General features: G+C 40.3%; 1 protein-coding gene across 2 annotated transcripts in view; it reads right to left on the minus strand.

The window, feature by feature from the left end:
• Positions 1-27,626, minus strand: part of IL1RAPL2 (interleukin 1 receptor accessory protein like 2) — a 391,662-nt gene that overhangs the window by 190,512 nt on the left and 173,524 nt on the right. For both annotated transcript variants that reach the window (XM_086619725.1, XM_086619726.1), the window contains exon 2: positions 10,067-10,340. In XM_086619725.1, the coding sequence (XP_086475851.1) occupies positions 10,067-10,340 (274 nt within the window). The remainder of the gene's footprint in view (positions 1-10,066; positions 10,341-27,626) is intronic.

Consider the following 27,626-nt stretch of genomic DNA (forward strand, 5'->3'; position numbering starts at 1 on the left):
TTGAAGCCTCAATCCCTAAATTATTTTTCATTTTGTTTTGGGTTCAAGACAACTCATCAGCCCTAAGGCTGAACTCAAATTAGAGGAAATACGTATAACTTTGGAAAAAACTTTTTTGGTATTTGTGTTTCTGCTAAGTGGGGGGTGGTTTGCTAAAAGAGTCAAGTAAAAAAAAATTTGTCTCAAGTATACATGAAACCTTCCCCCCTCATTTACTGGTTTTCTTATAAAGAGGAAGGAGGCAGCAAAGTGGCTGAGTATTTTATACCTACTAGATCAAAAAAAATCCCTAAATTTGAACCGCATATTTATACAAGCGGATTTGCTCTTTTTTTTTAATTGTAGGTTCATTTTTCATTAAATGTTGAGGTTTTTATTACATTCTAAGACTTTGGTCTTGGGACTACGACTATGGTGGTAGAACCAAAATCTTGGAAGTGTATTTATCAAAGCAGTGCTCAGGTAACAGCACAGCTCAGACTTAGATCTCTTCCAATGTACTTAGACACTCTGGCTGTTTTAATGACATTTTCCTTGACTCACTGAAATACTGATTACAGGACTCTGTAGGTCAACTCTTACATTCATCTTTGCTGTTCTGAGTTAAAGCAATAACAGCAATAACTACCTCACTAACTGTCTTTGTCCATCTGAAGGTCCACAGCAATTAATGCACTACCAGATTCACTACCAAATACTATAAGAACGTGCTGTTATCAGCTTTCAGACGCACTTGATTGTTTTCCTCTCTCTTTATGATAATTTTATAAATTTATTCCTGGCTAAATTTCACACTTCACATAACGGTTACCAAGTAGTTTCATTGGTATCTGAGCTTGTTTCGCTCAGATCAATGAGGTCATGGTTTGGTGATCTGCTTAAAGAAAAATGAGTTATTTATTGCCACTGTTTTTTTTTCACATCACACAAATGTAACACCTTTACCAAAAACAAATAGATTATTACTTCTCTTCCAAAGTTTCATTCAAGTGCTAATCTATTTCTCGCTGACTACCACTGTTACATGTTTGGGGTCATTGTCTGGAAAACATCAAATTCCCGCTTATGCTGTAAAGCACTCTCAGAGGTTACAAATCAGAGATCCTTCAAAGTTTTTGGATTTTTTCTTCTTATCAATTTGTGAAGTGAGAGCCCAATGGACAAAAAGGAACAACTCAACAGATGGCTGGCACTGCTGACTTGCTCCCTGAATCATCGGCCAAGAGGTGCAGCGATTCCACAGCTTATGTGTGTGGTACCTGGCCTTGGCACAATTCCAAACATTCCTGTCTTGTATTTTGCTTGCTCGTTGCTGGTGCAACTGTAATTCTACTACCAACTCTTATGCATGATAAGGAGAAATCCTAATCCCATGTTACCTCTCCTTTAATGTCTGACTGGTTTTCAAGATCCTACTAGTAAAAGAAAACAACATCATGGAAGTATGATCTCAGGAAAAAAAGTGCTAAAACAGTACGATGTTACAAATCCAATGTGCTCGCATTATCTCTATTGCCTTTGATCCTCCAGCAGAGATCTGCGTTGTGAATCCAGATAGAGGCACCATTCAAGGCCCCATTCCCTTCAAGTAGAAAAAGTATTTGTGCTGAGCTAACCCATCACTGTTTAAGAATTTTATTCTTTCTGTACTTCTTTTCTCCTAAGATTCAATCACTACCCAAGACTTAGCAGAAACAAGATGACAATTTGAGTTTGACTAAAACATACTAGATGTCCCAGATGCCCGTGTTTTACAATGAAGAAAGGTTATACCATCACTATTCAAAACAAACAACTCCTGAGCAAAGTCACTGAAAGGTAATTTGAAAAGGCTCACCCTAACGAAAGCTTGAAAAACAGATAGCCAGGGACGTCTCCTCAAGTTAACCATCAAGAACATAGTTCTCACCAGAGGGACTTAAAAGCAAGACCTGTACTCCTCGCTGTGAGTTTAGCCCTGTTTAGGAAATTTTCAGGCTTCCTAGATACTGGGACAGAGAAGGAACGATGTTCAGATCTGGCAGCCAGGTAGAGTTTCTCACAGTTGGTTCTCTCTCACCAAAGCTTAGATCTAAGTTGAATTTAAAGTTGGACTTCAGCTAACATCCCTATTAGGAGGGAAATGTGGCACAAAAACGTCAAGATGTGTCTAGTACAGTCAGTGATACAGCCTGTAACAGCAAGGTCATCATTTCAAAACACAGCGATAATCTCTAGTATCATGTTTCTTAAGTCTCTCCGAGAATAGTGCCAGCCAGTCTGATTTGCACATGGTTAAGGGTCAGGAGGAGCTATTTCTTTTCTGGTTGTCTTCACACATACATGCTCTGGTCCTGCTGACCTCTGCATCGTGACAGAAGTAATTGAAAAAACAAACAAATCAGCAGTTAGTCATTCCAACTGGGACTACTCAGGCACAGAGGAAAAATCTCCTAGCGTTTCAGTTGAATTGCACAGGTCAATGGCGTTCCTTGGTTTTGCTTTTTTTTTTTTTTAAGTCTTCAAAAATGTTAGTTATTAGAAATGAGGATATGAAAATATAATACAGAACACAGAAGAAATGCAGAAGCCAAAAGAACACCAAGTTATCTCAGCGTATCAAACCTAAGTTCATGAACTATCTGGTCTTTATCAGCTTCACCACAGCCTATTCCAGCAAAAGAAATCCTGTAATTGGCTGGGTTTGCTCTCAGGGAAAATTTCTTCCTTGCCCTTAAGAATTATAAGGCAGCAAGTTGCCCTGAAGTTTGCTACTGCAAATGACTAAGCCCTTTTCATTTATTTCCTAATAATTTTCTACTAGAACTCTGGATATTACTGTTAAATTACACTGTCTTACTGAAAAGCCCCATTACGAATGACATAAATCTTGAGGCACAGGGACAACTGCTCCCAGGAAAGTATTAAGAAATCCCCTTCCAATAATTTTGTATTTGCAATACCCTGTTTCTGAGAGCACTGAACACTTTCTCCTTTATTTCTTCCAACCCACACAGTGGGTGAATCAGTGTATCTACTCCTCTATGCTTTTTTTTATTAGACCTCTAGCATGCAAAACAAAAGTTACGTTCAAGATACCCATTGGACTTGTCTGCATTGCTAAACCTCATGGATTTTGTTGCCTCCAGGAATAAAACCTGTGGAGCACATCCTTCTTCATGCATGTAAATCCTATTTGTAGATGCAATGAGGAAAGCAAGGCCCCCTCAGCTTGTATACAGGCAACTGAGCATGTAAACCAGTGGGTCTCACAGAGTATACAAGGAATGCTATCGTAAAGAATCATGAAGTGAACATCTTTATGCCAATTTGCAATGAGAGCTGTTCAAGTTCTGCAGCTGAGTCCTCATGGCTATGTCTTCCCTTAAGTGTTTGCCAGAAAATAATAAATTATCCTCCAGGATCACTTACCAAACACCAGTTTAACTCCCTATGGTTCTGCCACTTTGTACTTTGGGCACGATAGATTTCCTCAGAAAACCTTCCATTTGTCTGCCCACTCAAAGGACACATACAACATTGTCTACTGACGTGTTACAGTTACAGCTGGCTTGATGTGGGTTTCAAAAGGAGCAGTACGTGGGTAGGCACATTCTCCTCCATTGTTATTTGGAGAAGAGAAGGGAAATGAAAACTCCCTGACATGTTGGAGAGAAGATGGCTGGGAAGGCCTGAACAACATCGCGGCAATAAGTCTCCTGCATGCAAAGCTGACTGCATGAGGAAGCAGTCACTCCATTCTGCATCCTTTCTTTCCACCAGGCAAGGTTTGAAGCCCACCAGGGAAGAAGGCACTTCTTCCACAAGCAACCCGTGACAGTGAGCTGAAATGTTACTGATGCACTGCAGCACATGGAGCTTTTGCTGTGACAATCTGTTGGGACTAGAAGGTAATGCCAGTTATCTTAGAGGTATCTAAAGCTGGGATTTTACTATTAGGAAAACTGAAGGATACACAATATTTTCCTTCTTGTGCATGCTGCTGCAACAGGGAAGTCGCTGGATGCTCTCCAACCACAGAGCAACATGGGCATTTCTGCTCAAAGCCCTGACTGTTCCTGCAACTTCTCATCAACAGTAAACACTGGCTTTTAGAAAGACAGAGGATGGGTTTTTCTCTTTTAAAGCTTTAGAGAAGGAGGGTGAGTAGCAGAGATATACTTATCACCAGGGAAAAGAAACAAATCTTTGTTTTTCTGGAAGAGAAAGTGTCAAAAGAACAGATAGAACTGATTTCTCTCAATAAAGACAATGTCATCAAAATGATTTGCAGGAGTGCCATCAGTTTTTACACAATTTTAGATAGAAAAGTAGAAGCATTCTGATTCTACTTTCTCCTGCATTTTGATAATGCCAAAACATTATATCTCAGTAACTTAAATTTTATTTTATCATGAATCATACCGACTTTATATTGTCTCTGCTCTAACACTGTATTCAAGTATTGAATACCATATATCACAGGGATTTTGTTTGTACAGGATCAGTCACTTTTAATGTGGGAAATGTCACACGTTTTTAATGCCTGACATTTGATGTTAGTGTCATACAGAGTCTGGAAAGACTATGCCATGCTGAATCGATGCACCTGCTCTAAGTGTGAAATTTAGTTGGCTTCTACAGACAATCCTGGGACAGTACAGCCAGGAAAGCTGATCACGTACCAGTGTGCAAGTCTGAGAGGTAACTTTGAGATGTGTAATCGATCAGCTACTTAGATGTGCTCCTCTTGGACATCTGATCATTAAAGACAATGGCCCACTAGAAGTGTCATCTTTGGATCTCTTCAGAATAAGTCTATGGGGAAAAAAAACACTTGCCAGTGAAGCATACAGAAGGAGGTATTCTATGACTAAACGAGAGTTACAACACTGCATTCAAAGGGATTTGAGACACAAAATCACCTTTGTCATGAACAGTAGAGAACTAAATAAAGCCAAAGCACGTGAAAATGAAACATTCTGTAACGAGAAGATATTGCCAACAAAATGCCAGACTGTATTAACAAACACATATTGTAAGAACCATGAGAGATGGCTGCAGAGAAAGTGACCCTACCCCTACACATTTTCACCCCGTGAGTTAGTCCAGCTTTCCTGTTTGTACTGTTTGGACCTGAAAAAAAAAACCTCACTCTTCTCTCCTTTTGCTTGGAAGTCAGACTTTCAGCACTCAGAAAAGTGGTGCAACTTTTCCTGGGATGATGGGTGCAGACTGCAGTCCAGGTTGTAGGCATTTGAAACAAGCTCCTCAGCTCCGAACACCCACTGAAGTGAGAGCACAAAGGTTATGCCGCAAATGAAGTTTTACTGACAGTCCCTCCAGGCTGTCTAAATCTGATTTGGATTTGCTGGTCATGCGCTCCACAGACATTCAGAAGCCGGAAGGCTTAACATCTACTATCAGTCTATTTTATTACTGCTCAGAAAGTAATATCTCAATATTTCACCAATGGCTCAGCAAAGGCTTGATTCTACTGTGCATGTCCACAGCAATGCTGCTCTCCATTAAGAACTGTGCAGATAGGGACAAAGTAAGGGAAAAAGGATACACAGATTTCCTAACTTGATTTGTGGCAGTTCTCTGGCATCAAATGATGGTATTAAAGATCTGCAGGCTTATTGCCTCATAGACATTCAAGGGACTCACTCCCTTTTTATTCTGCATCCTGTACAAAAATCGAGGCTTAGCTCCGTCAGACAGTCTGGTGACCACAAACCTTCACCTTCCCTGCACCCCTTCAAGGCCCAGACTTTCTACGTTCCTGATTCACATGATAGGAATTGAGCTATTTTATTTCACCGAGTTAATTAACAGCAACTATGCACTAACGTTTTACTCTTACTGATCTTGCTCATAAACTATGGAACAGGCTGCCCAGAGAGGTTGTGGAGTCTCCTTCTCTGGAGATGTTCAAAACCCGTCTGGATGCGTTCTTGTGTGATCTGATCTAGGTGGTCCTGCTCTGGCAGGGGGATTGGACTAGAGGATCCTTTGAGGTCCGTTCCAATCCCTAACATTCTGTGATTATGTGATTCTGTGATAAAGCATTTATTCAGTACTTCAGTTTATTTGGGAGCTGGCCCCGGTTAGAAGAAAGGGCACCAGAAGTAAGTCCCTTGCTGACGGCAAAGGCACAACTAAACTTTGCTGAGATTTCTTCCCTAGCTCATCTTCTCTTCTTTCACCAGGTTAAGAAGATCTAAGTAGGCCCAGTCTTGTTTCCTCTTTAAAAAACGGAGGCTTTTTAACACAGAAAAACAAACATATTTGTTCAGAGAGCAAAAGCAGCACATGAACTGGCAAAGTACTATCTTACATACTCAGAACTTTAGGGCCACCCTATGAATTTAGATCTGTTTTAGTTTCCATGTTTGGTTTTGGTGCTCTCATCTCTGAATCCTTCTGTGAAGTTGCTTTAATCCAGAGTGCTGATGTGAAAATCCCAGAACACCAAATCTCTGTAACAGAAACGCTGACGGCTTTATCTGAAAGTGGCATTGGTGGGTGCTGGAAGATTAATGGCATATCCAGGGCCTGTACTGCAAAGAGACCTCCAGAACACAGCATTTCCATATTGAGCAGTAAAGTCACGATATAAACGTCTCAGCATTTATCTGGGAACTGTAATGAAACACACATCTATCCATTAGTCAGGATCCCTTTTGGATGTCACTGCATCTTACTGCAGTAATATGCCTGATTTGTCACAGAAGAGGCACCTGAGAACAAAGCAGATCCACAGAATTCACATGGATTAGCTAACACAGCTCAACTCTGCACTCTTTTAAAAGTCCCTGCAGAATCAGGACCCTTTAATATGTCACAGCCATGCTTAACACTGGAGAAAATATCACACTTTGGTTTGCATCTGAGGGCCAGCTCAATGTCAAAATGTATTGTGAGAAGAGAGAAGTAAGTTTTAATGCAACATAATTTCCTCCTATTATGCACACCCCCCTACACCTGCCTATGGAACAACGTCTAATCAGTTAAAAAAGGAGAAGCAATATTTAAATTATAGCATCAGACCTCTTCAGCCTGGAGAAGCAATCTCTTGCATTAAGGCTGCTCTAATATGGCTTAATCTTATTCAGTATTATGGGTTCATTTACAAAACAGACATTATGATTATTGAAATGACAATCCTGTATAAGAAAGAATTCACTGACACATTTCATTTTTACCCATGTCCAAACCACTGTCATTTCAGCCTATCCTTCACCTGCTTATACCCACCCATCTCAAGCAGCTTCTGAAAATTTCCTTCCAATTGCTTTGAAGATACTCGTGCCTTGATCCTACGAGCACCCATGAGCAACCAGAAAATGCAGCTTCTTGAAAAACAGGGAGGTTTTTTTAGGATTGTGAAGAACCTTTTCAACAAATAGGAAATTCAGTGAAATGTGCAGTTGTCATTTTCCCCATGCAGTTTTCTCATTTGCCCTGTTGTTTTGACTGGGAAAAAAAGTAACAAGTTGGGGGAGAGTGAATTAGCACAGCTGTCACTATTGCCTGTGACATCCTTTATGTATGACTTGCTAAAAACCCTCAGTGTACAATTCTCTTCTATCAGAGATCGCCCCAGCTCAAGAGTATGTCCTTCCTTTCAAGCCATAAACTTATTCTGGGACAGGGACCTCTTGTCCCCACTTAGCCTTAGCACCACATCCAAGTATCTCACTCCCTTGCACCCTTTTGCATAGACAAGTACAAGTTTCAGACAGAATGGTTCTAAGGCAAGAGACTCGAAGTGGCTGAATGCAGCACACTCTGGCCACTGGGACACACAAATATGGGGTTTCACCCTTTGTGCAGCACAAGGAATTCCATCAGGGGACCCCACGTCCTTGGTGAGTGGCCAGAAAGACATCAATTTAGATCTGAATTCCTTCTGATTTTATCTTAGAGAACCTAAATGAAAACTACTTTCTTGAGAAAACCTTTAAAAGTTTTACATTTATCTTGAATCAAAATCATTTTCCTCCCCAATTTTTTTCATTCAGCTACCAAAGACTCAGTTATGTATCCAACCCTAAACCCAGTGTCGCACACTGATGGACACAGTCACCTCTTCATTCCCACTGTATCGAGTTCTCTCTACCAGTTGCTATTCATTCAATTTACAAAAGATGACATTTGTAACAGAAATTGTTAATGCTTCTAGAAAATAAAAGAATATTCTAGAATTACTGCTCTCATTTGTGACCTCTTAATTTTCACAAAGTAGGCGATCCTGGTTGATGACTAAAATCCAAACATCTGCTTATCCCCCTCCAAAAAAAATGGATTAATAGAGCTGAAATTACACAGTTAATGGTGTGGATAGTCTACCACAAAAGTGTGATCATATTTCAGAACATTACATCTAGCCCAATTTTACTGAAATTAAAATAAATTACTGTTGCTATTTCCTCTGCTCTTTTAAGCCACCTATGATTTTATAAACAATAACAGCAAGAATACATTACCAAGTTTTTGGAAGAAAAAATTAACTCAGTAAAGGAAGAAATACAGTCTTTTATATGTAACCACTATATTTAATATTCTGCACTCCGACATAAATCTGAAAAAGGCAAAAATATCTGTAATTATATAAGAAAGTTCTAGCTAAAGCAGGAAAACTACATAACTGACAGGAAAAATCTTATTGCTGTGTAATGCCTTCCAAGAAGCATGCCATATAGTTTTCATCTGAAAACGAGGAGAATGCATGAATTATTTAAGAACTTGCCCATTTGTTACCAAAACTACTTTGTTATGTAAATGAACAAAGAGTTTAGAAATTTCCCAGAAAAAAGTATGTCCCAGAATTTGATCCAAGATCAATTCTTCATTGTTCACATAAGATTTGCATTAAAATTTCCAGAGTATTAAACTAGTAACTTCATTATCATGACAGTGTCTTCCTACGAAAAAAGCATAGCTCCCTTGAAACATGTAAATCACTATCTTCCCATAACATTTCAAAATCACAGAGTTCACATTACACCAAACCCGTGATAGAGCAGCTAATAAAAGAATAATTAACTCCAAAGGCTGCAAAACAGACTGAACAGAGAGTTTGGCAGATGTATCTGATATTTAAACTGGTCCCCAGCACAAACCACCACGCACCACAACACAACCTGATTTTAGTAGCGTTCTTCAGGATCAAAATGGACTGAGGCAGCTGAGACAAGGCAGTAAGACTGAGCAGAGACGGAGAGAGAGAGCAAATTCTGGGCTCTGAACAGTGCTGTTACTTCGCTGCAAATATTTGATATTAAATTCATCAAACTTGAGTATAATTTCAGTATGAAACAGCAGACAAGGATGAAGAAACCTTCATTCCCTGAAACTAAATAGTTTAAAACTGAATCATATAAAGTATCTCTAAAGTCCTTTTAATTCAAAACTGGATCATTTAAGGAATATTTATTCATTCATTCTTAAAGAGTCCTCCTTTTTTATCTTCTCATTTTAGGCACAGAGTTGACATCGACATCCACATGATGGAAATCACAAGCTCCAGCACATGCTTAATTTAAGGCTCATCCAACAGTTCCAAAATACTTCTGAGACATGCATTTCAGTGCCTTACCAAACGAGGTCTGCTCAAATTTATGACAAATCACAACCGCATATTAAAATAAACATTTCTTCAAAATCAGACAGAACTGCATCTCCCCATGGCCTAACCCCGTCAGAATAATGCAAACTGTGTCTAACTCTTGAGTAACTCAGAGGATTTGAAAAAGAACGTTACTTAACCAAAATACTTCATGATTTAAGAAGCATCCAATTCTGAAGGTTTATGGTAAATCGAGAATTTGCAAATGTTGGACTTAAAAAAGTAATTAAGTGAAAGTACATGCTTAATTATAGCTATTGGAAGAGGTAAATATAATTACTAAGAAAACTAATTTTGAGACAAAGCATTATGTGACATATATAATTATGAGAATAAAAATAACGAGTATACATTAACTGGAAGAATATCTCAATTCTGAGAGTTAAATTTAAACATTTTTTTTAAACAAAGACAATCTACACATTCTTAGTTAGACTTCAACACAATACCCACCTTAGAACACATGTGTAGAAACCACTGTCTTGCAACTCAACCGAGTGAAACCATATTGAATCTTCATCCTTGCTCATCCTAACTTCCGAAAATATAATGGGTTCTTCTAAATCTCCTTTGTTTTTGTACCACATAAGCCTAAGACCTGTGCTTTGGGCCATGCTATAATTAGTTCTGATATAGCTGTAGAAAAGGGCACATTTCACTCGGACTGGTTCACCTGCCAAAGCCATGTATGTCTTGAGATCCACTGACCAGTCAATGCAACCATCAACTGAAAGCAAAACAATAATAAAAGAAATATTAGATACAGATATATTTTTTCAAGATAGTGAAAGGCAGCTTGTGAAATGCAATGCAATGAATTGAAAGAAAAGACTCTTTGTTTTATAGCCATGTGAAAAACCTGAAGCAGTTATTGGCAACTAAAGACTTTTATACACTTATTTTACTTATATATAAACACAAATGTGCAGGCAAAAGAGCACGTTAGGCCTACTCAATTCAATTTCTTTAGAATATCACTAATTTCATCCTCAAAATACTAATTCTTTAGTAAATAAACAAAGTGTTTTCACCTTAACTATTTGCCTCAATAAACTAGTTTTGAATTCTATAATTCCTCGTTGGAGGAAAACACACAACAGCATCTAATCCTAACCTTACCCCTTAAAACTCTTCCATCCACCTGTTAATTATGTTACATTAAAAAAATAAATAACAGTTGTGACACTTATCATTTTCTCTTCAAGGCAGTTCCACTTAGCTTTTTTCTTTCTCCAGCCTACTCAAACCGCAGAGATGTGTATTATATACAACAGGATACAATTACAACATGCTGCCTATTCAGTCAAGGTTAATACAGGAATTGTACAAACATGAAAAGGGATCCTTTGATGTTCTGTTTAGCAAAAACTTTTGAAACAGTTTTCTTGATACTTCACTTCAAAATGAACATATGTCAGCCAGTTTAATAAAAGATTGCTTCTCCCTACAATTTTTTCTGCCATTATTTTAAATCATCTTAGTTACTATACAATCCAAGAACATGCATCTGTGTCAACATGTAACTCCCCCTCACATACCAGAGACCTTTTAATTCAATCTTTTTTATTCCCGGAAAAACTGTAAGCCTGAAAGTCAACCAATAATATAACCAAGGAAAAAGGCTGCAAAGGCAAATACACTACCTAAAATGGATACACTTGATCAAATGTGTAGCTTTTAGAATTTATTGATCATATCCAGCCATGTGTAAGTGAAGCATCTTTATCCTTGCTGTAGCTACCTCAAATTCAACCAAGTAAGGTCCAAGTTGCCTCTTCTGCATTCTCAAACTTTGAACTTTAGATGCTCTCACGCACTCTTCATTTGAAATACACTTTCAATAGCATTCACTCATTAAGTGATTTTTTAATTTACTTGATAAACAAATAGAGTGAGCCAAAATTTCTACACATGGTGGATTATCAGATCTAGTCCTTTTTCTCAGTGGCTTTTACTACCTTTACATTATGTCTACCATTTTTTTCAGGCTTCTCTTGAATCCTTCAAAACTAACCACGATAAATAAAAGGTTTTCATTTCCCCATTGCAGTAAATCAGCTTTAATTGTACTGTGACCACATGAACCATACAACTGAACCATGTTCTAAATTGCTAATGACTTTCATACATTTCTCATACATAAATTTCCATGTAACATCTTGTAAAACAAATTTTACTTGTAAAACAAACTAACATAGGCTCAAGAGGGAAGGAAATTCCGTTACTCAAAACTACAGGTTTAATGTATCAATTGTCCTGAAGGCATTGACAGGTGAAGGGAGACCATACGGTCCTTTCACCCCAAGTGGTGCAGATCAGTCTACCTGCTTCAGCCACCCACCCCACAGGCAGCTGCTGGTTGTACCAACTGACTTCTTTATTCAACAAAAAAAAGCCCCAAACCCAAAAGATTCACTTGAAGTTATGTACACACAGCTTTGGTTAACTTCCATTTTTATTTCCATAGTAATTTCGCTGAAAACATCCCGCTGATTTAAAATAAAATTTATTGCTTCTTGCTTTTAACGGCTACTGTTAATGACAAAAGGCCAGTAGCAATTTATGGACTTCCCTTCCCTTCACTGCTGCAGCATCACTTCTTCCTCTGTGTTTTCCCTCTCACAGCTTAGTGCCACACAGAACAGGACAAGTCTGGATAATCGTTACTTGAAAATCATGTTCTGAAGTATTTGTTCTCAGTGCATCCCCTCCATGTTCAAAACATCCTTCACCATGACCAAAGCTGCACATTGGAACTCAAACAGTCTCTTGCCAGGACCCCACGAAACACTGCATTCACCTCTCGTTGTGACACGGGAAACCAGCAGCTGTGCTGGAAAAAGAATCCGAGTCTCCCACTCCCACAAACCCATTCAATTGATTTTTACATTAAAGCCTGGTTCCGACATCATAAATGATTTTATATAGGTGGCTTTGAGCGCTTGTACATCAAGCGGGTATCCATGTGCTCCATACAGAGCTTCCTCACAAAAGCTCTGTGCTTTTTTTAAGCCCTGCTCTTCAGGCTGGTGTGAGAGGACAATTACAGAGCAGTGCAGAGCTTACGGCCGCCTTCTCTCAGCAAGGGAGGGGAAAGGCAACGCTGAGCCCTCCAGATGGCTCATCCCCATTCTCCAGGACATTCAGGTACTCTCAAAGGCACCCTTCCTCCTGTGCTTTAGCAAAGTCACAAAAGCCTAAGCAGAGGCATAAGCTGAAATGAATAGGGGTGCCCAGAACCAAACTAATTCAGCTGATCTAATTAATTCTGTCAATCTTCTGTCAATCTAATCCCATCACGTCATCTAATGCTTTCGAATCCGTGCTGGTTCAGCAAAGTTAAACCACAGTAAAGAATAACTGACATTCAGATACGTGGGTCAAGCAGAAAGGTGCCACTTTTTCAGTTATATCATAGAGCAGAGTCACAATTAGGATGAGTTATGGAGTTAAGTACTGACTCAGTATGGAAATCCAGCTTTGGAAGTGGAAAATGCCACTGCTTCCAATAAATTTTCTCCCACATCCACACCAAACAACTCGTCAAAGCACAGCTCAAATGAACACTAAGCATCCTCCGGTGTCATTCAATCTGCCTCACCTTCCACTTCCATTTCAAAATTTCTTCTTCCTTCTCTCATGCACTTCTCTACTATTTTATTTTCAAAATTACAACTGCTGCAGTATATAAAACACAGTGGAATGGATGAAAGACCCAGCCCAGCACTTGTACCTCAAAGGAGAAAAAAAAAAAAAGGAAAGGAGATATACACTGGAGACCTTTTTCCCATTAAGAGGATCCGAATGGAAGAATTCCAGCGGCCAGCAGCGAGGCTGCCCCAGCACAGCGAGCGCAGCGCAGGGGGAAGGCGCAGGCAGGCTGCCTGCCCATCGCCCTGCCGGCACCGCCGGCTCCCCGGCAGCAGCTCGCGCCCCGCAGCATGCCAGGAGGTGGTAATTACGGAGCGGAGAGCACACAGGGAACAGAGTAACCATTCATTACAGGGTTGATGACATCTGCAGAGGGGAGAAGTCCCACAGAGCACCCTGACTAAATCTTAATTATTGAAGAAAGACTAATCAAACAGGAGACGACTTTTTCCCCTTGCTCTTTTTTTCTTGTTAAATACACAGTCAAGAATGTTTCGTAGAGGCTAAAATCTAGGTCAGGCTCCCCACGCTCTCATGGAAGCCGGGATTTTTCCTCTCGCCGCACTGTCAGTCACTGGAGCGTGAGCATTGTTAGATTCGTTTGGAGTATTCTCCAAGCTGTCATTACAAATGACTGGAGCTGCTTAGGTGGAGTTTAGCACTCCATTATCCAGAACAAAGTTTGCTGGTGGTTTTGTGGGGCTGGCTCTCAATACGTAATGTAATCAGGGTGGTAAGAAGAGAAACATAATGGCATTAGAGAGAGGCGCTTATTATGTAATAAATGTATATACATCTTTTCTCTGCTACCTAATAATCAGCTCATCCTTAGTAAGTGCCTGACTGAAAAACCGTTCAAATTAAATCCTATCTATTGTGAGTGTATTTTAGGCACTTTCGATACAGACAATTATTTGAAATATTTTCTAAAATTTAGAGCACTGGCAGGATACGGAAAACATTGTCCCATTTTTAGCTCCTTTTCCTAAGGAAAAGAGGTTTGCCCATCTGTCCATCAGCCCCCCTTACCCCACTAGCATAACTTCTGGCCCTGCCGACTAAATTCAACCCCATTTTGTGGAACATGAAACCCAACATGTACCCCATGGGGCAGGAAATGCAGCAGCAGTTGATCACGGCGGGGCCCTGCTGAGCCCATCCCAGTTATCTCTCCAGGACCATCCCAGTTACCTGTCCAGGCTAATGCAACCTGACGAGATGGTGAATTGAAAAGGAAGGTTTCAAAATTACTAAGCAAATTCTAGATTAACTTGTTTGACAAGAAGCTACTCTACTTTTATAATAGCAATCACCCAGAGCGTGTACCACATCTCCTTCCCCAACATTTCCTAGTAATGTCTCATTATTCTTATTTTAAATAAATCTAGTTGTCTAGGGAGCGTAGATGCATTTTAACATGGAACCATAATAATTTATGAGCAATTACAGAAGAGCATGTACATAGTCTCTGAGTAATTTGTCTTTCTGCTTGCTGTCATATAAATAATTTTTTGCATTGCGAATCTGCCTGTAATAATTTTTGTAGGGATCTGTCACCTACAACAATTCATATCATGGCATTGTTAAACATGTTTGCCTACCTTGTTACCTGAAAATCTCATTTTAAATTGAAATCATCTACAAATAAATAATTAAAAAATAAATATACTAGCTAATGCATTAAATTTATTATTCCACAAAGCAAGCAATGCTTGTGACTGTAAATATTTAGACATAAAAAAACATTCCTCTGATACAGGCACTATATTTTTATTTATGTATTACCCATAGAACAGCAGAGCCCAGGAACTGATATCCATCATGCTTGTTGTTTGCAGACACGTAGCAACAATGGATGCACTCCAAGAAGGAAGTCCAAAAAGAGATGCAAATTTTTTTAGACTTTAAAGTGGAGAAATCAGTTACAGCCCACGTATTTTAGGCAACGCGGTATGTTCAAATCTTGATTCTGGAGAAAAGGGCACACACCTTACATTTGAGCAAACACAGTAATGCCTTTAATAGCTTTGGCTGGACGCGATCTTCACAACGGGTCAGGGTGTCAGATCAGCCTCACCATACGTAATTGGTTTCACATCTCTGGCTTTCTGGCTGTGCCATGTTAATTCTGCTACGGTGCTTGCAGACCCCTGCCAGCATCTCATCGCAGCCCGGCGCTGCCATATGAGACTTGTCTGTCAGCTGAGCCCAGCGCGTGGTCCACTGTCACCCTGCCTCCTCCCTCCTCCTGGAGCCCCTCCCTGCTCCTTACACCATGAGCCAAGTCAGGAAGTTGAGCCGCCTAAAAACTGACAGCAACCACCACCCCCGACAGCTATCTGTGATTCTTTAATCACAGATCAATCTGGATTTTTTTACTCCAACATTCAGAGATACATCTGCTGGTCAGAGGACACATTTCCAACAAAGCAAACTATTGACTGCTCTGCACACTTTTCAAAATCATGGATGTCATCTTCAAGGCAAGGTAAGATCTTTGCTCGTAGAGCTCTCAGCTTAGCTGACCTACTAAACTGGATGGTTGCAGGACACTCTCACAACAGTTAATGAAGACATCTGAGCTGGTATCTCTGACATGGAGAGCAAGTTACCACTTTTATAGTGAGGGAGAAGACTACACTGGTGCTACTTCAGAAAGGACTGGAAGGTGGCCTTCTCCAGCAGCAAGGAAGCTGATCTCAAACACCAAGCAGGGAGGAAATGAGAAGGAAGTTCAGGTAATGTGTCAGTGACATTTCTTTTCTACGAGTTACAGTTTCACCCTCTTTGAGTCAAGTGAAGACCAGCTTTTGACTCTGACTATGCTCATGTTTTAAACTGCATTTTAGAAAAAAATCAGATAGTTGTCCCCTGAGGGATGTAGTAAATCAGAAAATGTATCTGTTGAAGATCACTTAGAACTTGAGATAAACAGGTTTATCATGATTCAAGCTGGGTGAACTTTGCAATGTTCTCCTACTACCCTGTTAACAACTTTAACTAAATTTCATTTCTATCACAGTAACATCTAAACTCAGCAATCTTCAACCAAGACTATTTTGCTGTAGAAACACAACATCTAAGAGAAGGATCACTCACAGTCTTTGTCATTTCTCTATTCTAATCTCTGTTTTCTAAATGTTTTCTAGCACGATATAGACCATTCAAACTTACTGGCAAAAAAGTTTGGGACTTTTAAGACACGTGAAAGTGCAAAAATTTCAAAATTCCTAAATCAAATAATGATGAGTGAAAAAAAACTTCATTAGATTTAGAAACATGCAAATATTTCTCCAAATCTGGCTGATAAATAAGGAAAAATGCATTTACTTATCCTTATACATTGGCTGAATTTTTTCCAAACATTGATAAAAGCTTCAAATTTCTATTAGATGGGCTAAAAGGTTTTTAAGACTTGTATATGCTGCATTTTTCTTGACCAGCTTTTCTTATGAACCACAGCTAAAGAACCCAATCCAAATGTCAAATATTCCAGCCGAACACTCATAATTTCCTTTGAGGTCAAACAAACTGTAAATATATACTGCCGGAGGTCCAAATAACAACGGATTGCTCTGTCCTTACTTACATATGCATACGGAGCCAGAAGCATTTTAGTCTGATATTGAAAATGCAAAAGAAAGAACATACTAGTAGATAACCAATCTGTAAAATTCTCTAGGGAGAGAAAAAAACAGCTTGGACCCTGAACAAATTCTCAGCTTCCAGAAGTGATGGCATGTTAATGAGGTTGAGACTTTGAAATTATACTTGAAGAACAAAAACACTGAAGTGGTGTCAGTAGAAGTTACTGGACAGGGACATTTCATCCTGCAGCACTTGTCAGAGCCAGATTTTCAGGTGGCACCTTATCACAAGGATTTTTGGGAATGTTTGATGATGGAGAGAAGAGAAAATCACAGCTGGCAGGTTAGATTTTGCTGGAGACAGGGAGCTCTGCAACACACTCTGTGATGGAAAGGAAATCTCTGGTCTCATCATGTTCTTTGCTATCTCTTCCAAGTCAGATGTTCCTGGAGACAGATGGACCTGAAGTGCCCTTCCAAAGCTGTGCTCTTTGCTTCGAGCGCATTGCTCTGCTGAGCACAGAGAAAGAGAAGGGCACTAAAGCAACTGTTTAAAATGCAGCACATTTACCCTAAAAATGAGTGTTTGGTGACCTTGATCTCCTAATCTCTTCAATATCTGGCAGGTTTTTAAAGAGCTCGTGTTGAAGTAAACAGTACAGAAATTGGAACTTATAAAGTGGTTTGGTTTTTAAATATTCGGTGTAATGCCTTGATTCTCCGTGGCTGTCACCACGTTAGAAAACAATGTAAAAGGCACCTTGAAAATTAACAGCAGTAGAGCCAGGACATGAACAATAGAGGAATCATACTTCATGGCTTTATGCCTTTGTATCTTTTGTGGAGTCCCAGACATGGGTTTGAGGACTGTGCCCCAGCCTGTCCTGCCCTCCCAGCCCCTCCTGCAGGACCTGGCTCCTGCCCTTCCCGCTGCGGCTCCTCTCCTGCACTGGGGCAGGCAGATTTTGGAGAGCTGTGGGCAAATTCATTTCCAAAGCTCCTGCTTCTGCCCAGCTTCCGCCTTTGCTCCCACAGAAGTAAAGCCAAGTGGGTGACCTGCAGCAAACAAGTTATCCGAACAATTAAACCTGTTTTCTTGTTTGTGGATCAATAAATGAATCCCCATTTCTTCAAAGTCACCCATGAAATAACATCATTAAATTGGCAGATCTCCCTTTTCCTTTATCCCACCAGCAAGGGAACATTATTTTAAACAAAACCTATGTTACTTAGATTGCAGTGGTCAGATCCCAGACCAGGCACATGACATTACACCTGCTTCTTGGACTGAACAAGTAACAAAACTTTCCTGTTAAATACTAAAATTTAAATCCCATAAACAAACAACTCAGGCGTAAACAACTCAGTGCAAATGCAGGTATGAAGTCAATGAAGACTGTAAATGAGCTGTTCATCAAGCTCTGAAACTCATTTGAACCCCAATTATTTTCCACATAACACCCACAAAAATCTAGTAAATAAAAATACTTCCACTTTCTAAGCTCCAGAAAGGGGAGGGAAATAATTTTATCTGACATGTTTCACATGCAATACTGCCATTTTTATTGGCTCTTTGGATTCCTGAGGAGGTCAATTAACAATGGAAAAGCACAGAGATCTCCCAGCATTTCTGATACCTCTGGTGCTCAGAACTACCTTTGGACAAATTAGATAGATACCGATTCTTCTTGTTTTCCTTTTCTAAGAAAAGGGAAAATAATAACTGATTTAAGTAATGAGTAAAACAGACTGAAGATGTTCCATTGCATTTATAAATAAAAATTCTATTCTAAGAAGATTTCTAGTAAGGAGCAACACACTGGAAATATGCTTTATACCTGAAGGTATATGCAATAAATATTTTAAGAGTTGTTGACTATACAGGAGTTCTTTAAGGACACTCTCTGAGACAGTTTTAATATTCTCCAGCCAAAGACATTAACCCACGGAGACTTTCACACACTTGTGTTTTCAAGTCCTTAGCACCACGCAAACTTTGGGAACAAAGCTGAATTCATTTCAATAATTGATGAGTCTCTTTCATTAATCCCTTTGAATAAAGTTACTGAAGGTAAAGTAAATGGAAACTAGATCCCAGATCAGGTAGTTGCAGTCTCAAGTAATCACACAATTAGGAAACTCTATATCCGCTGCTTGTTATTCCCAGCAGGGAATTGTAGGAAAGAGCTGTGAATAACAAGAATTCAAAATTAAACAGAATGAAACTCTATTAACTTTCTGGTCCCTCTGGGGCAGAGGGACTCGTGTACATGCACAAGATTATTTTATTTTTCATCTGTTCTTCAGGTATGTGGATAGTTTGAGTTGGATTATCTGCTTTGAGGGCACAGCCCTCTTGAGTTTGGATTAGGTTAGGAAGACAGAGTCTCTGTTGAATACACTGGGCTAACTAAATTTGTTTCCTCTGTTGTCTGCAGAGGGGAATCCTTGAGCGACAGAGGTCTGCTGCTGTCTCACTAAGGGCTCTTACTACAACTCACTTCTGGCAGAGGAAGACTGTTCAACAGAAGACTAGAGCAAGGAGACTTATCAGAAGAGCCTAGGGATACTGTCACACCCCACCACAAGAGGAAAGCAGAACTCATTTACTCCTGTGGATGAGCTACATGGTACTTGTGCAAGGTTTAAGCAATTATTCATGGGGACACACCAGCAGGGACATTTCTGGTAGTCCTAATTACCTGTTTACCACAGGCAACTCATGCCTGACCAATGCGTCTGCCTTGCGTGTGCAGCCAACCATGTCATCACGCCAGACCCTTGAGCAGGAGCCCAGACTCTGGGCCTCCAGAGGCCTCCTCCAGCCTACCTGACCCCAATGATTTGGTCCTTCTGCCGACACAGAAAGGGAGACTTTCACACGAGTGCCCGTATCTGGGTGTGCAGCTCTCCAATCTACCTGTTAATAATTTATCTTCTAGCTTACAAAGCTGCAGTCGGCCCATCAGAAGATTGCCAAATGCTTTACAAAATTAGTTCCCCATCATAAATACACTAGGTAAAATGAATGTTTTGGGCCTTGGACGTTTGCAAACTACTTGATGAACATGTTGCAATGTTTAAAAAAAAAAAGAAAAAAGAGAATGCACAACTTGAAATCAGGATGTGCTCATGAATAGAAAGAACAAGTCAAGTTCATTTGAATTTACTTGCAACAAATAACCAGCTTTGGTCATTTTCTTTCCCTCTACAACATTTACCTTTGGTAGACATGCTTACCATTTTACAATTGCTATGCCATTCCTCCTGTTGTCTGGCACAGACAATTTCAGCTGCAGTGAGACAATTACCATTTCCACTTGCGTGACAGGTGGACCTCTGTTTGAAAAGGTCGTGACCCATGCTCTAACCTAGGTTGTAATTTCTCCTCTCATTTTAATTCATAAGTTCCACGTACGCAGTAGAATTTAAATAGGAAACTCTCCTGACTGCAGAACATACAGAATTTCATTTCAATAAAATGAACACTCACAAATCAAAACAATATTTGCTTTTATAGGACAACCATGAATAGATTTGTCAGAGGGTTATTTGACTAAAATGTGTCTGTAACTGATGAATTATGAAGTGCTTTCAAAATGAGTATTTTTAAACAGTTAACATTTCTCTTAAGAGTTTTGTTTCTATCTAAAATAAACAGTGAATTATCCTTATTGCAAGCTATTATATTACACACATAAGAAAGAAAAAGGCAGGATGATTTAAAAATGAGCCATTACAAGAGCTACCTGTGTCACAGACGTCTCTCTCTAGGTAAACAGCAAGTGGAAACGTTCACTTGGGTGCACGTCCAACACTCACACACACTTTTTCTGAAGCTGCCTGTCACCACACCCTGCAGCACTGCATCCACCGGCACCCCACACGTCCCAGTAATTTATCTCCAGTGAAAACCGGGTGACATTTATGGGACCACGTGCACTTTCATTTCTCAGACGCCGACTGTGAAATGGGGGTTGGGACGGTGGCACAGACTCCCCTGTCAAAATCCCGACTCTCTTCCAGACCAGCTGTGAGCAGCAGCCCTAAACAGGTCTTGTCTCCGGCACCGCAGCTCCTCTCGGTGCCCTCCCGGGCTCCTGTTCCCAGAGCCCCAGCCTCAGTGACAGCCCCTTGGCAGGAGCGAGGGGCCGTTTTGTCATCATCAGGGCTGCAGTTCCCACACGGGCACGTTCCCGGGGACTTCCTGGTTATTTTCCCAAGTCTTGACTCAGGAGACTCAGACCGGGGCCAATGGCCAACTGAAACCACACAGAAACCGACGCTGCTTCGAGGTAACACAGAGCAGCAACTATCTCTAAATAATAACCGTTGTAAAACAGAGAGACCCCAAGCTAGCCCAGTTTACAGCCTTTCCCTCACACTTCCCTGTAACTTCATGAGCCAGAAACAAAACTGGCAGCAGGAACGTTTCATTTATTAGCAAGCACAAGCAACTAACTGCAAATACTTCATTACTAATACATCATTTGCTCAGAACGGCACAAAACAAACAGGTCTGTGTTTTATTCATGGGCCTCCTGCCATCCCCAACAGTCCCAACTCACTCTGCAAAACACGCAGCCGCCACGTGTTTCACCGAGCGGTGCCCACGAGGGGGACAGGAAGATGGAGAGATCTTGGAGCTCCAGGCTGAGGCAGGGCAAAGGCGGGATCTGGGATCCAGGATGCAGGAGGGGAGCTGGGGAGCCCTGGGCACCTGAGGCCTTTCTTTGGACATAACCACATCCTCCAGCTGGGAGACCATCCTGCAGCCCTGTCATCCATCAGCAAATCGTTATTAAATCCTCACAGCTCAATGTTAAAAGACAACACTGAAAAATCACCGTAAAAGTCTCATCTGAGCTACTGATAAATCAGAAAAATTACGTAACTGGAGTAACTTTTTAATTAATGTCTCTCCATTTGAACTGACTGGTTACTCAACACTCAGTAAGCAATGTGGAGACAGTACATTTTCTATCATGCTTCTTGCTTGCTCAGTTTCTTGACCTAACCCTCAGACATGATTTACTTTCCCAGCCTTGGGAACTGACTGCCGTAACAGTTTGAGGATAAGTGTTTAAGAAGTATTTTTAAATGATTAACACAACAAAGCGTTGAGGTGGCTGAGCCTGGATTGGCTTCTATGACGATCACCTCAGAGAAAAACAGTATGTTTTCCACTCAAGAAAAAATGTTTTAAAATATATAAAATCAGTACTTAAATTCTTAAACAGAGAAAACTCACCTTGATTAGGGAAGACAGGATAGGGATACAAAGCTGGATACCTTCTTCTTCCCTCCATCACCCTTTCACAGAATCACAGAACAGATTGGGTTGGAAAGGACCTCAAAGATCATCCAGTCCCAACCTCCCTGCCATGTGCAGGGACACCCTCCACTACACCAGGTTGCTCAAAGCCTCATCCAATCTGGCCTTGAACACTTCCAGGGATGGGGCAGCCACAGCTTCTCTGGGAAACCTGTGCCAGTGCCTCATCACCCTCAACGTAAAAAATTTCTTCCTTATATCTAATCGAAATCTATCCTATTTCAGTTTAAAGCCATGAAGAGGGTACTCCTTTCCAAGCCTGGCTGCGGTTATCTTAATGAGTTTGAGGGGCTCCAACCACTCAGTGCCCTGAGGAGTCCCATTCCTGCCTGGGGCAGGTGGGCTGTCCTGACTCTGCTCCTCTCAGCAGGCTCAGGGAGGGCTCCTGGCTCCCAGCTCAGGGCTGGGGCTCTCCTGTCCCCCAGTTCCCCATCCTTCCCTCAACACCAGGTGAATTCAGCAGTGTTCAGTCGAGAAAGTCAGAGATGCTGGGAAGGATTGATTTCCACACTGTTATGGAATGGTTTAGGTTAGGTTGGAAGGGACCTTAAAAATCATCTAGTTCCAACTCCCCTGCCAGGGACACCTTCTCCTCGATCAGGTTGCTCAAAGCCCCATCCAACCTGGTCTTGAACACTCCCAGGGATGAAAGTGGATGTGACTGGATGCATTGCCAATTAAAAAAGTTCTATGTAATTCAACCTAGTCAATTTTATTATTATTTTGATTTTATTTTTTTCCAGTTCACGATGACAGATTTTTCAGTTCAGATGATAGAAGTGTCATCTGTCCAGCTCTGCATTTGAAGGAAGAGGAAAATGATTGTTCTCAGCTGGAGGGGAAAAAGTACACAGGAGGCATGTGACCTCAGGGTAGGGATTTTGGGCTACAGACAGGGAAGCGAAGTGAGAGGTCTCTGACAATATAACATGTGTTCCTGGGGCATAACATAAAAAAGCACTCTGAATTAGCTGTCATCAAGGTTAAAGCAGAATTTGATGGCAACAAATCAGTCCTGTTTTCATAAAACACAAGGTCCAGCCGTAGAGGTGCTGATGGCATTCAACTCCCACTGACGTCAGCGTGCTCTACGCACCCTCTGCACCGGGTGCCAATACTCCTGGAAGCCCATCCCTACCACAAACCCTCTTTGTGAAAGGGGAAGGAGAATGAAAGAGAGAGAGATAGATAGAGAGAGAGAGAGAGAGAGAGAGAGAGAGAGAGAGAGAGAGAGAGAGAGAGAGAACACCAGGGGTATGAATCAGAAATAGAGATGCATTTGTCATACAAACTATGTTAAGGGAATTGCTGATAAAGATGAAGACGCTTACTGTTTTATTTCTGTTAAAAATAAGAGTATCACAAATGCAATCATATTTTTTCATGTGTTACTTGTGAAATAAATGGTATTTCACTGTGAGGTTGACAGTGTAAGAAATGCAATTGGGATGATTTGCATATTAAAGACATTATTATGTCTTCATTGTAAATATTTTCATCATTATGACTTTGAATAGAATCTTTGCAAACAGAAATATAAATACCCTCATGCCAGATTTCACATAATCTGAAATCATGCTGTGTCAAGTTGTCAATTTTAAGAATTCTCCTAAGCCATTACAAATCTCATTTTAATCTCTCTAAAGACTCATCTGATTTTACATAATTGAAAATAACCACTGCTTGTAATGTGTTAATTTTGAAGTGCAGTGAATAACATGGTGCCAGAAACCTCCCAACCAACCACTACTTTGAAAAGCTGTGCTAAGTTTTCAATCTTCAGACTGCCCAGGGCTACATAAACCTTTACAATGCAATTTTTTGCTATTGTTTAATGCTAAATATTCCAAAGTATGTCATCAAAATTATGAGAATTGGATTTTTTTCCTCTTCTCTGAGACTGATCAGTGTGTATTCAGTAAGAAAGATAAACAAATACAACCTGATTAATAAGCTACAAACTTGAGATAACAAAAAGCATCATTGATAGCCCAGTTGCTATTGGATTGCTTCTCTGTGTGTTCCACAGCCTCCTGTTAGAAGACATGAATCTACTCTGCAGGCGTAAAGGACCCTGCACTTCTTTGATTCTATTTGCATATATATTCAAAAACAGTCTTGTCACTCTAGAGAGCAGAGAAAACACACTTGAAGGATGGGAGGAATGACAACACTGTCACAGACTCAAGCCAACAGAGATGGTCCTCTCTCACAAGCATGGACAGAAGGAACTGGGGTTACAGCCCTGAGTCTCAAAGAATATTCACAAACTACCACTGCACATACATGTACATCACTCAAAAGAATATGGCACAGGAAAGAGTGACTTTCAACCTGGTTTTGCAAACTTTACATTAATTAGGAAAGGATTTCTCAAACGCCCATGCATCTCCAAACTTTGTGGTGGGAGGACCATTTACTTCTAAATGACAAGTGTAGGCTGCACGCAAAATATTCCCAATTTTTGGTTCTCTAAATTACTGTTAACCCAACATTATTCCTGCCTACCTTGGGTTTTTAAATGGAATTACATGTAGCCTGCAGCTTCAAATCTAAATGAAAAATGTAGCTCCAATTGAACCTTAGGAAAAAAAAAGAAGGCAAAAGTTAATGAGATTTAAATTAGTAACAGCCAAAGCTTTCCCTTAAAGAAAACATTATCGATTTTAAAGAGCTACCTAATGAAAAAGAATGGCACTCATTTAGACTTTCCATGAGCTACATTAGAGATTCATTTATAATAATAAATAAGGACGGGTTTTACAGTGCAATGAATCAGCAAAATTTATGTACATATTTTTATGAGTTAACTACACATTCCTTAAGCCTTTAATCACAGTTTCGGGTGAATTGTTTATGGTAGTAAAGAAATTACAGTTTCTAAGGCCCAGACCATCAAAGATAATTAAGAATCCATTCCCTATAAGAGTTAAACACCTACACAGCTCTGGGGTTTATAATCTATTCTTCATTTCTAAAATGGAAATGGATACTGTTTCCCTTTATTCTTTATTAAACAATGTTTCTATTTTAAGTTCAAGTAAATAATTATTGGAAGAATTCTCCTATGAATGCTCTGCGGTTTTTACACAGTGAGTGCAAAAAATGAGTATTGCCAGGAGAGGGTATATACGTGCACTCTTTGTATCTTCCTTAAATAGGTAGGAAATTTGTCAAGCTGCTGGCTTTCATACATTTTCATTCAAATACGATTTTATACAATCACAAGATACTTCATCGCATCAGTACAGTTCAGGAATGTAATATTGTGACCCTATGACGTTTAAATATGGAACACCGGTGACCACGCACAGATAATTATCTGGTTGCGTTTCATCAGCTTACCAAACCCAGTTACTTCTCCAAGAACTGCTAAGAAAACAGATGAAGTCCAAGGTCCCCCAAGAAAGTTTCAAATTATTTTTAAAACTGAATTACTCATACAAAAAGTAAGCATGCCTAGGCCCAGTCCAAACAGAATGTCACCTCATAATAACTTAAAGCCCCAGACAAAACCCATTAGAACAAAAGGAACATTCAGCTCATTTGCTGAGATACCTGGAAGTGTTAAAACTTTAAACTCCATAAGTGGTCAAATTCACAGAATCACAGAATGTTAGGGATTGGAAGGGACCTCAAAGGATCATATAGTCCAATCCCCCGTCTGAGCAATTCCCTCTATTTCAGTTGTTGAAGACAAGTTTGCTTGGGGGAACCCCAAGCCCCCAGCCTGGTTCTCCAGCTCCCACCCTTGTAGGTATCTGCTCCGATTCAGAAGCACCTCAAAGGACTGCCATGGGCAGACACCTTCACGTAGGATTGATGACAAAAGGTAGCGTGTAACTCTTCCCAAACTCTAAAGACAAAATTTCTCCCACGTAAAGCAGAACTAGGAAGAAAGGTAACTACAGTTCTTTCAGTGAAGCAGGCAACACGTTCTTGTGTCTCAAACCAAGCCTGTGTATGCCAAGATAATAAAGAATAAGTAAAGGTCCCCCATACAGTACCAACAAGTACCACTATCCCAGTACAGCACTGTTTTTGCAATGCAGTTCACCGAGACATCATTTCACAGGGGAGATACTGCTTGTCAAAGCATGTCTAGACTGTTGGACTTCATTTTTGCTTTGTTAAAGTAAAAAAGAGATTTGCAGAGAGATGCATTTATTTTTAATAAAAGACATTCATACACATTAATTTCACCCGCCGCAGGACTGTGCCTTGGAGAGATTCTTTAAAGTAAGTGAACACAACTTAATCCATTTGTTTCACAGAACTAAGAATTACACCTGCCTATTTTTGAGCTGATTCACAGAACCCTGGCAAACCTCCTCTCCTACCCTCAATATCCTGCTGTTGTTCACCATCACATGATTTTGGTCATCTTACCCACATTTTCGTTACAATTCAGAGTAGTAGTGCAGCTCTGAATCAAATCCTACCGTTGTCCTCACTTACCTCTCTCAGTTCAATCCACAAAGTGGGTTTTGATGTATAGAAACTACATTTCCTCAGAAGGAAATTACCTCAGAGGCTCTGCTGCAGGAACACACACACACTCCTGCCCCAAATGGAGACAAACAGGTTCAAGTCAACGGCTGGTCTTCAGATAGCTCCAAAGACACGAGGCAGGGAGACATTCAACCTCAGGGATCAGCAGAACCCCAGGATTCAATCTGGTTTGAAGCCCCCCAAAAAACTACATACCATTTAGATGTGGACGCTTCTGCCCCACATCTTTTGTTCTAATGATCTGCTCTTGCTGCACCAAATTATGTGCTCACATAGGTCTAGTCCAGCGTGCCCTAAAACGGGACTTTCTATGCATTTTGAGTGATATGCTTCAGACTTCATGCATTAAAAGAAGAGCTCCCAGAGGCAAGCCAACTCTCAAATACATAATCTTTGGGAAGAACTTTCGGTGGAGAGTAGGAAATTGTAATTGAACAATTGGGTTCAATTACACTAGTTTGGCTTTGTACTTTATTCTTCCTTTAATTATAAAGTAAATTAATAATCATGAGCATTGTGGTTGTTTTTAACTGTGGTATTCCCTAAGGCATGACCAAAAAAATTGAAACTGCAGGAACTGCATCCCTGAACGGATCTTAGGGGAAATGATTAATAAAATCTAATCTATCATTGCTTGTTTCTCTAAACTATATATTCTAGTAATGTTCAATAAAATTCCTTGAAGATCAACATAAGCTAGTCCTTTCTCTCCTACACCAATGTGACCGGAGTACGTTGTATATTGGCAAGGTGCACCACAGAACTGCGACGGCTTAGGAGAGCGGTGCAGATGGGAACGGTCACTTCTGCAACCCCAGCTCTGGTTTAGATCTAAGCTGATGGGACTACAAATTACCATTGGACAGAGGGCATCAGCTGGCAGTTGAAACAGTCCTAAATTGAAGAATAACCTAAGCTAGATCTGAGG

The sequence above is a fragment of the Tauraco erythrolophus genome, chromosome 13, assembly GCF_009769465.1.
Source record: "Tauraco erythrolophus isolate bTauEry1 chromosome 13, bTauEry1.pri, whole genome shotgun sequence".
In the NCBI taxonomy this organism is placed as follows: Eukaryota; Metazoa; Chordata; class Aves; order Musophagiformes; family Musophagidae; genus Tauraco; species Tauraco erythrolophus.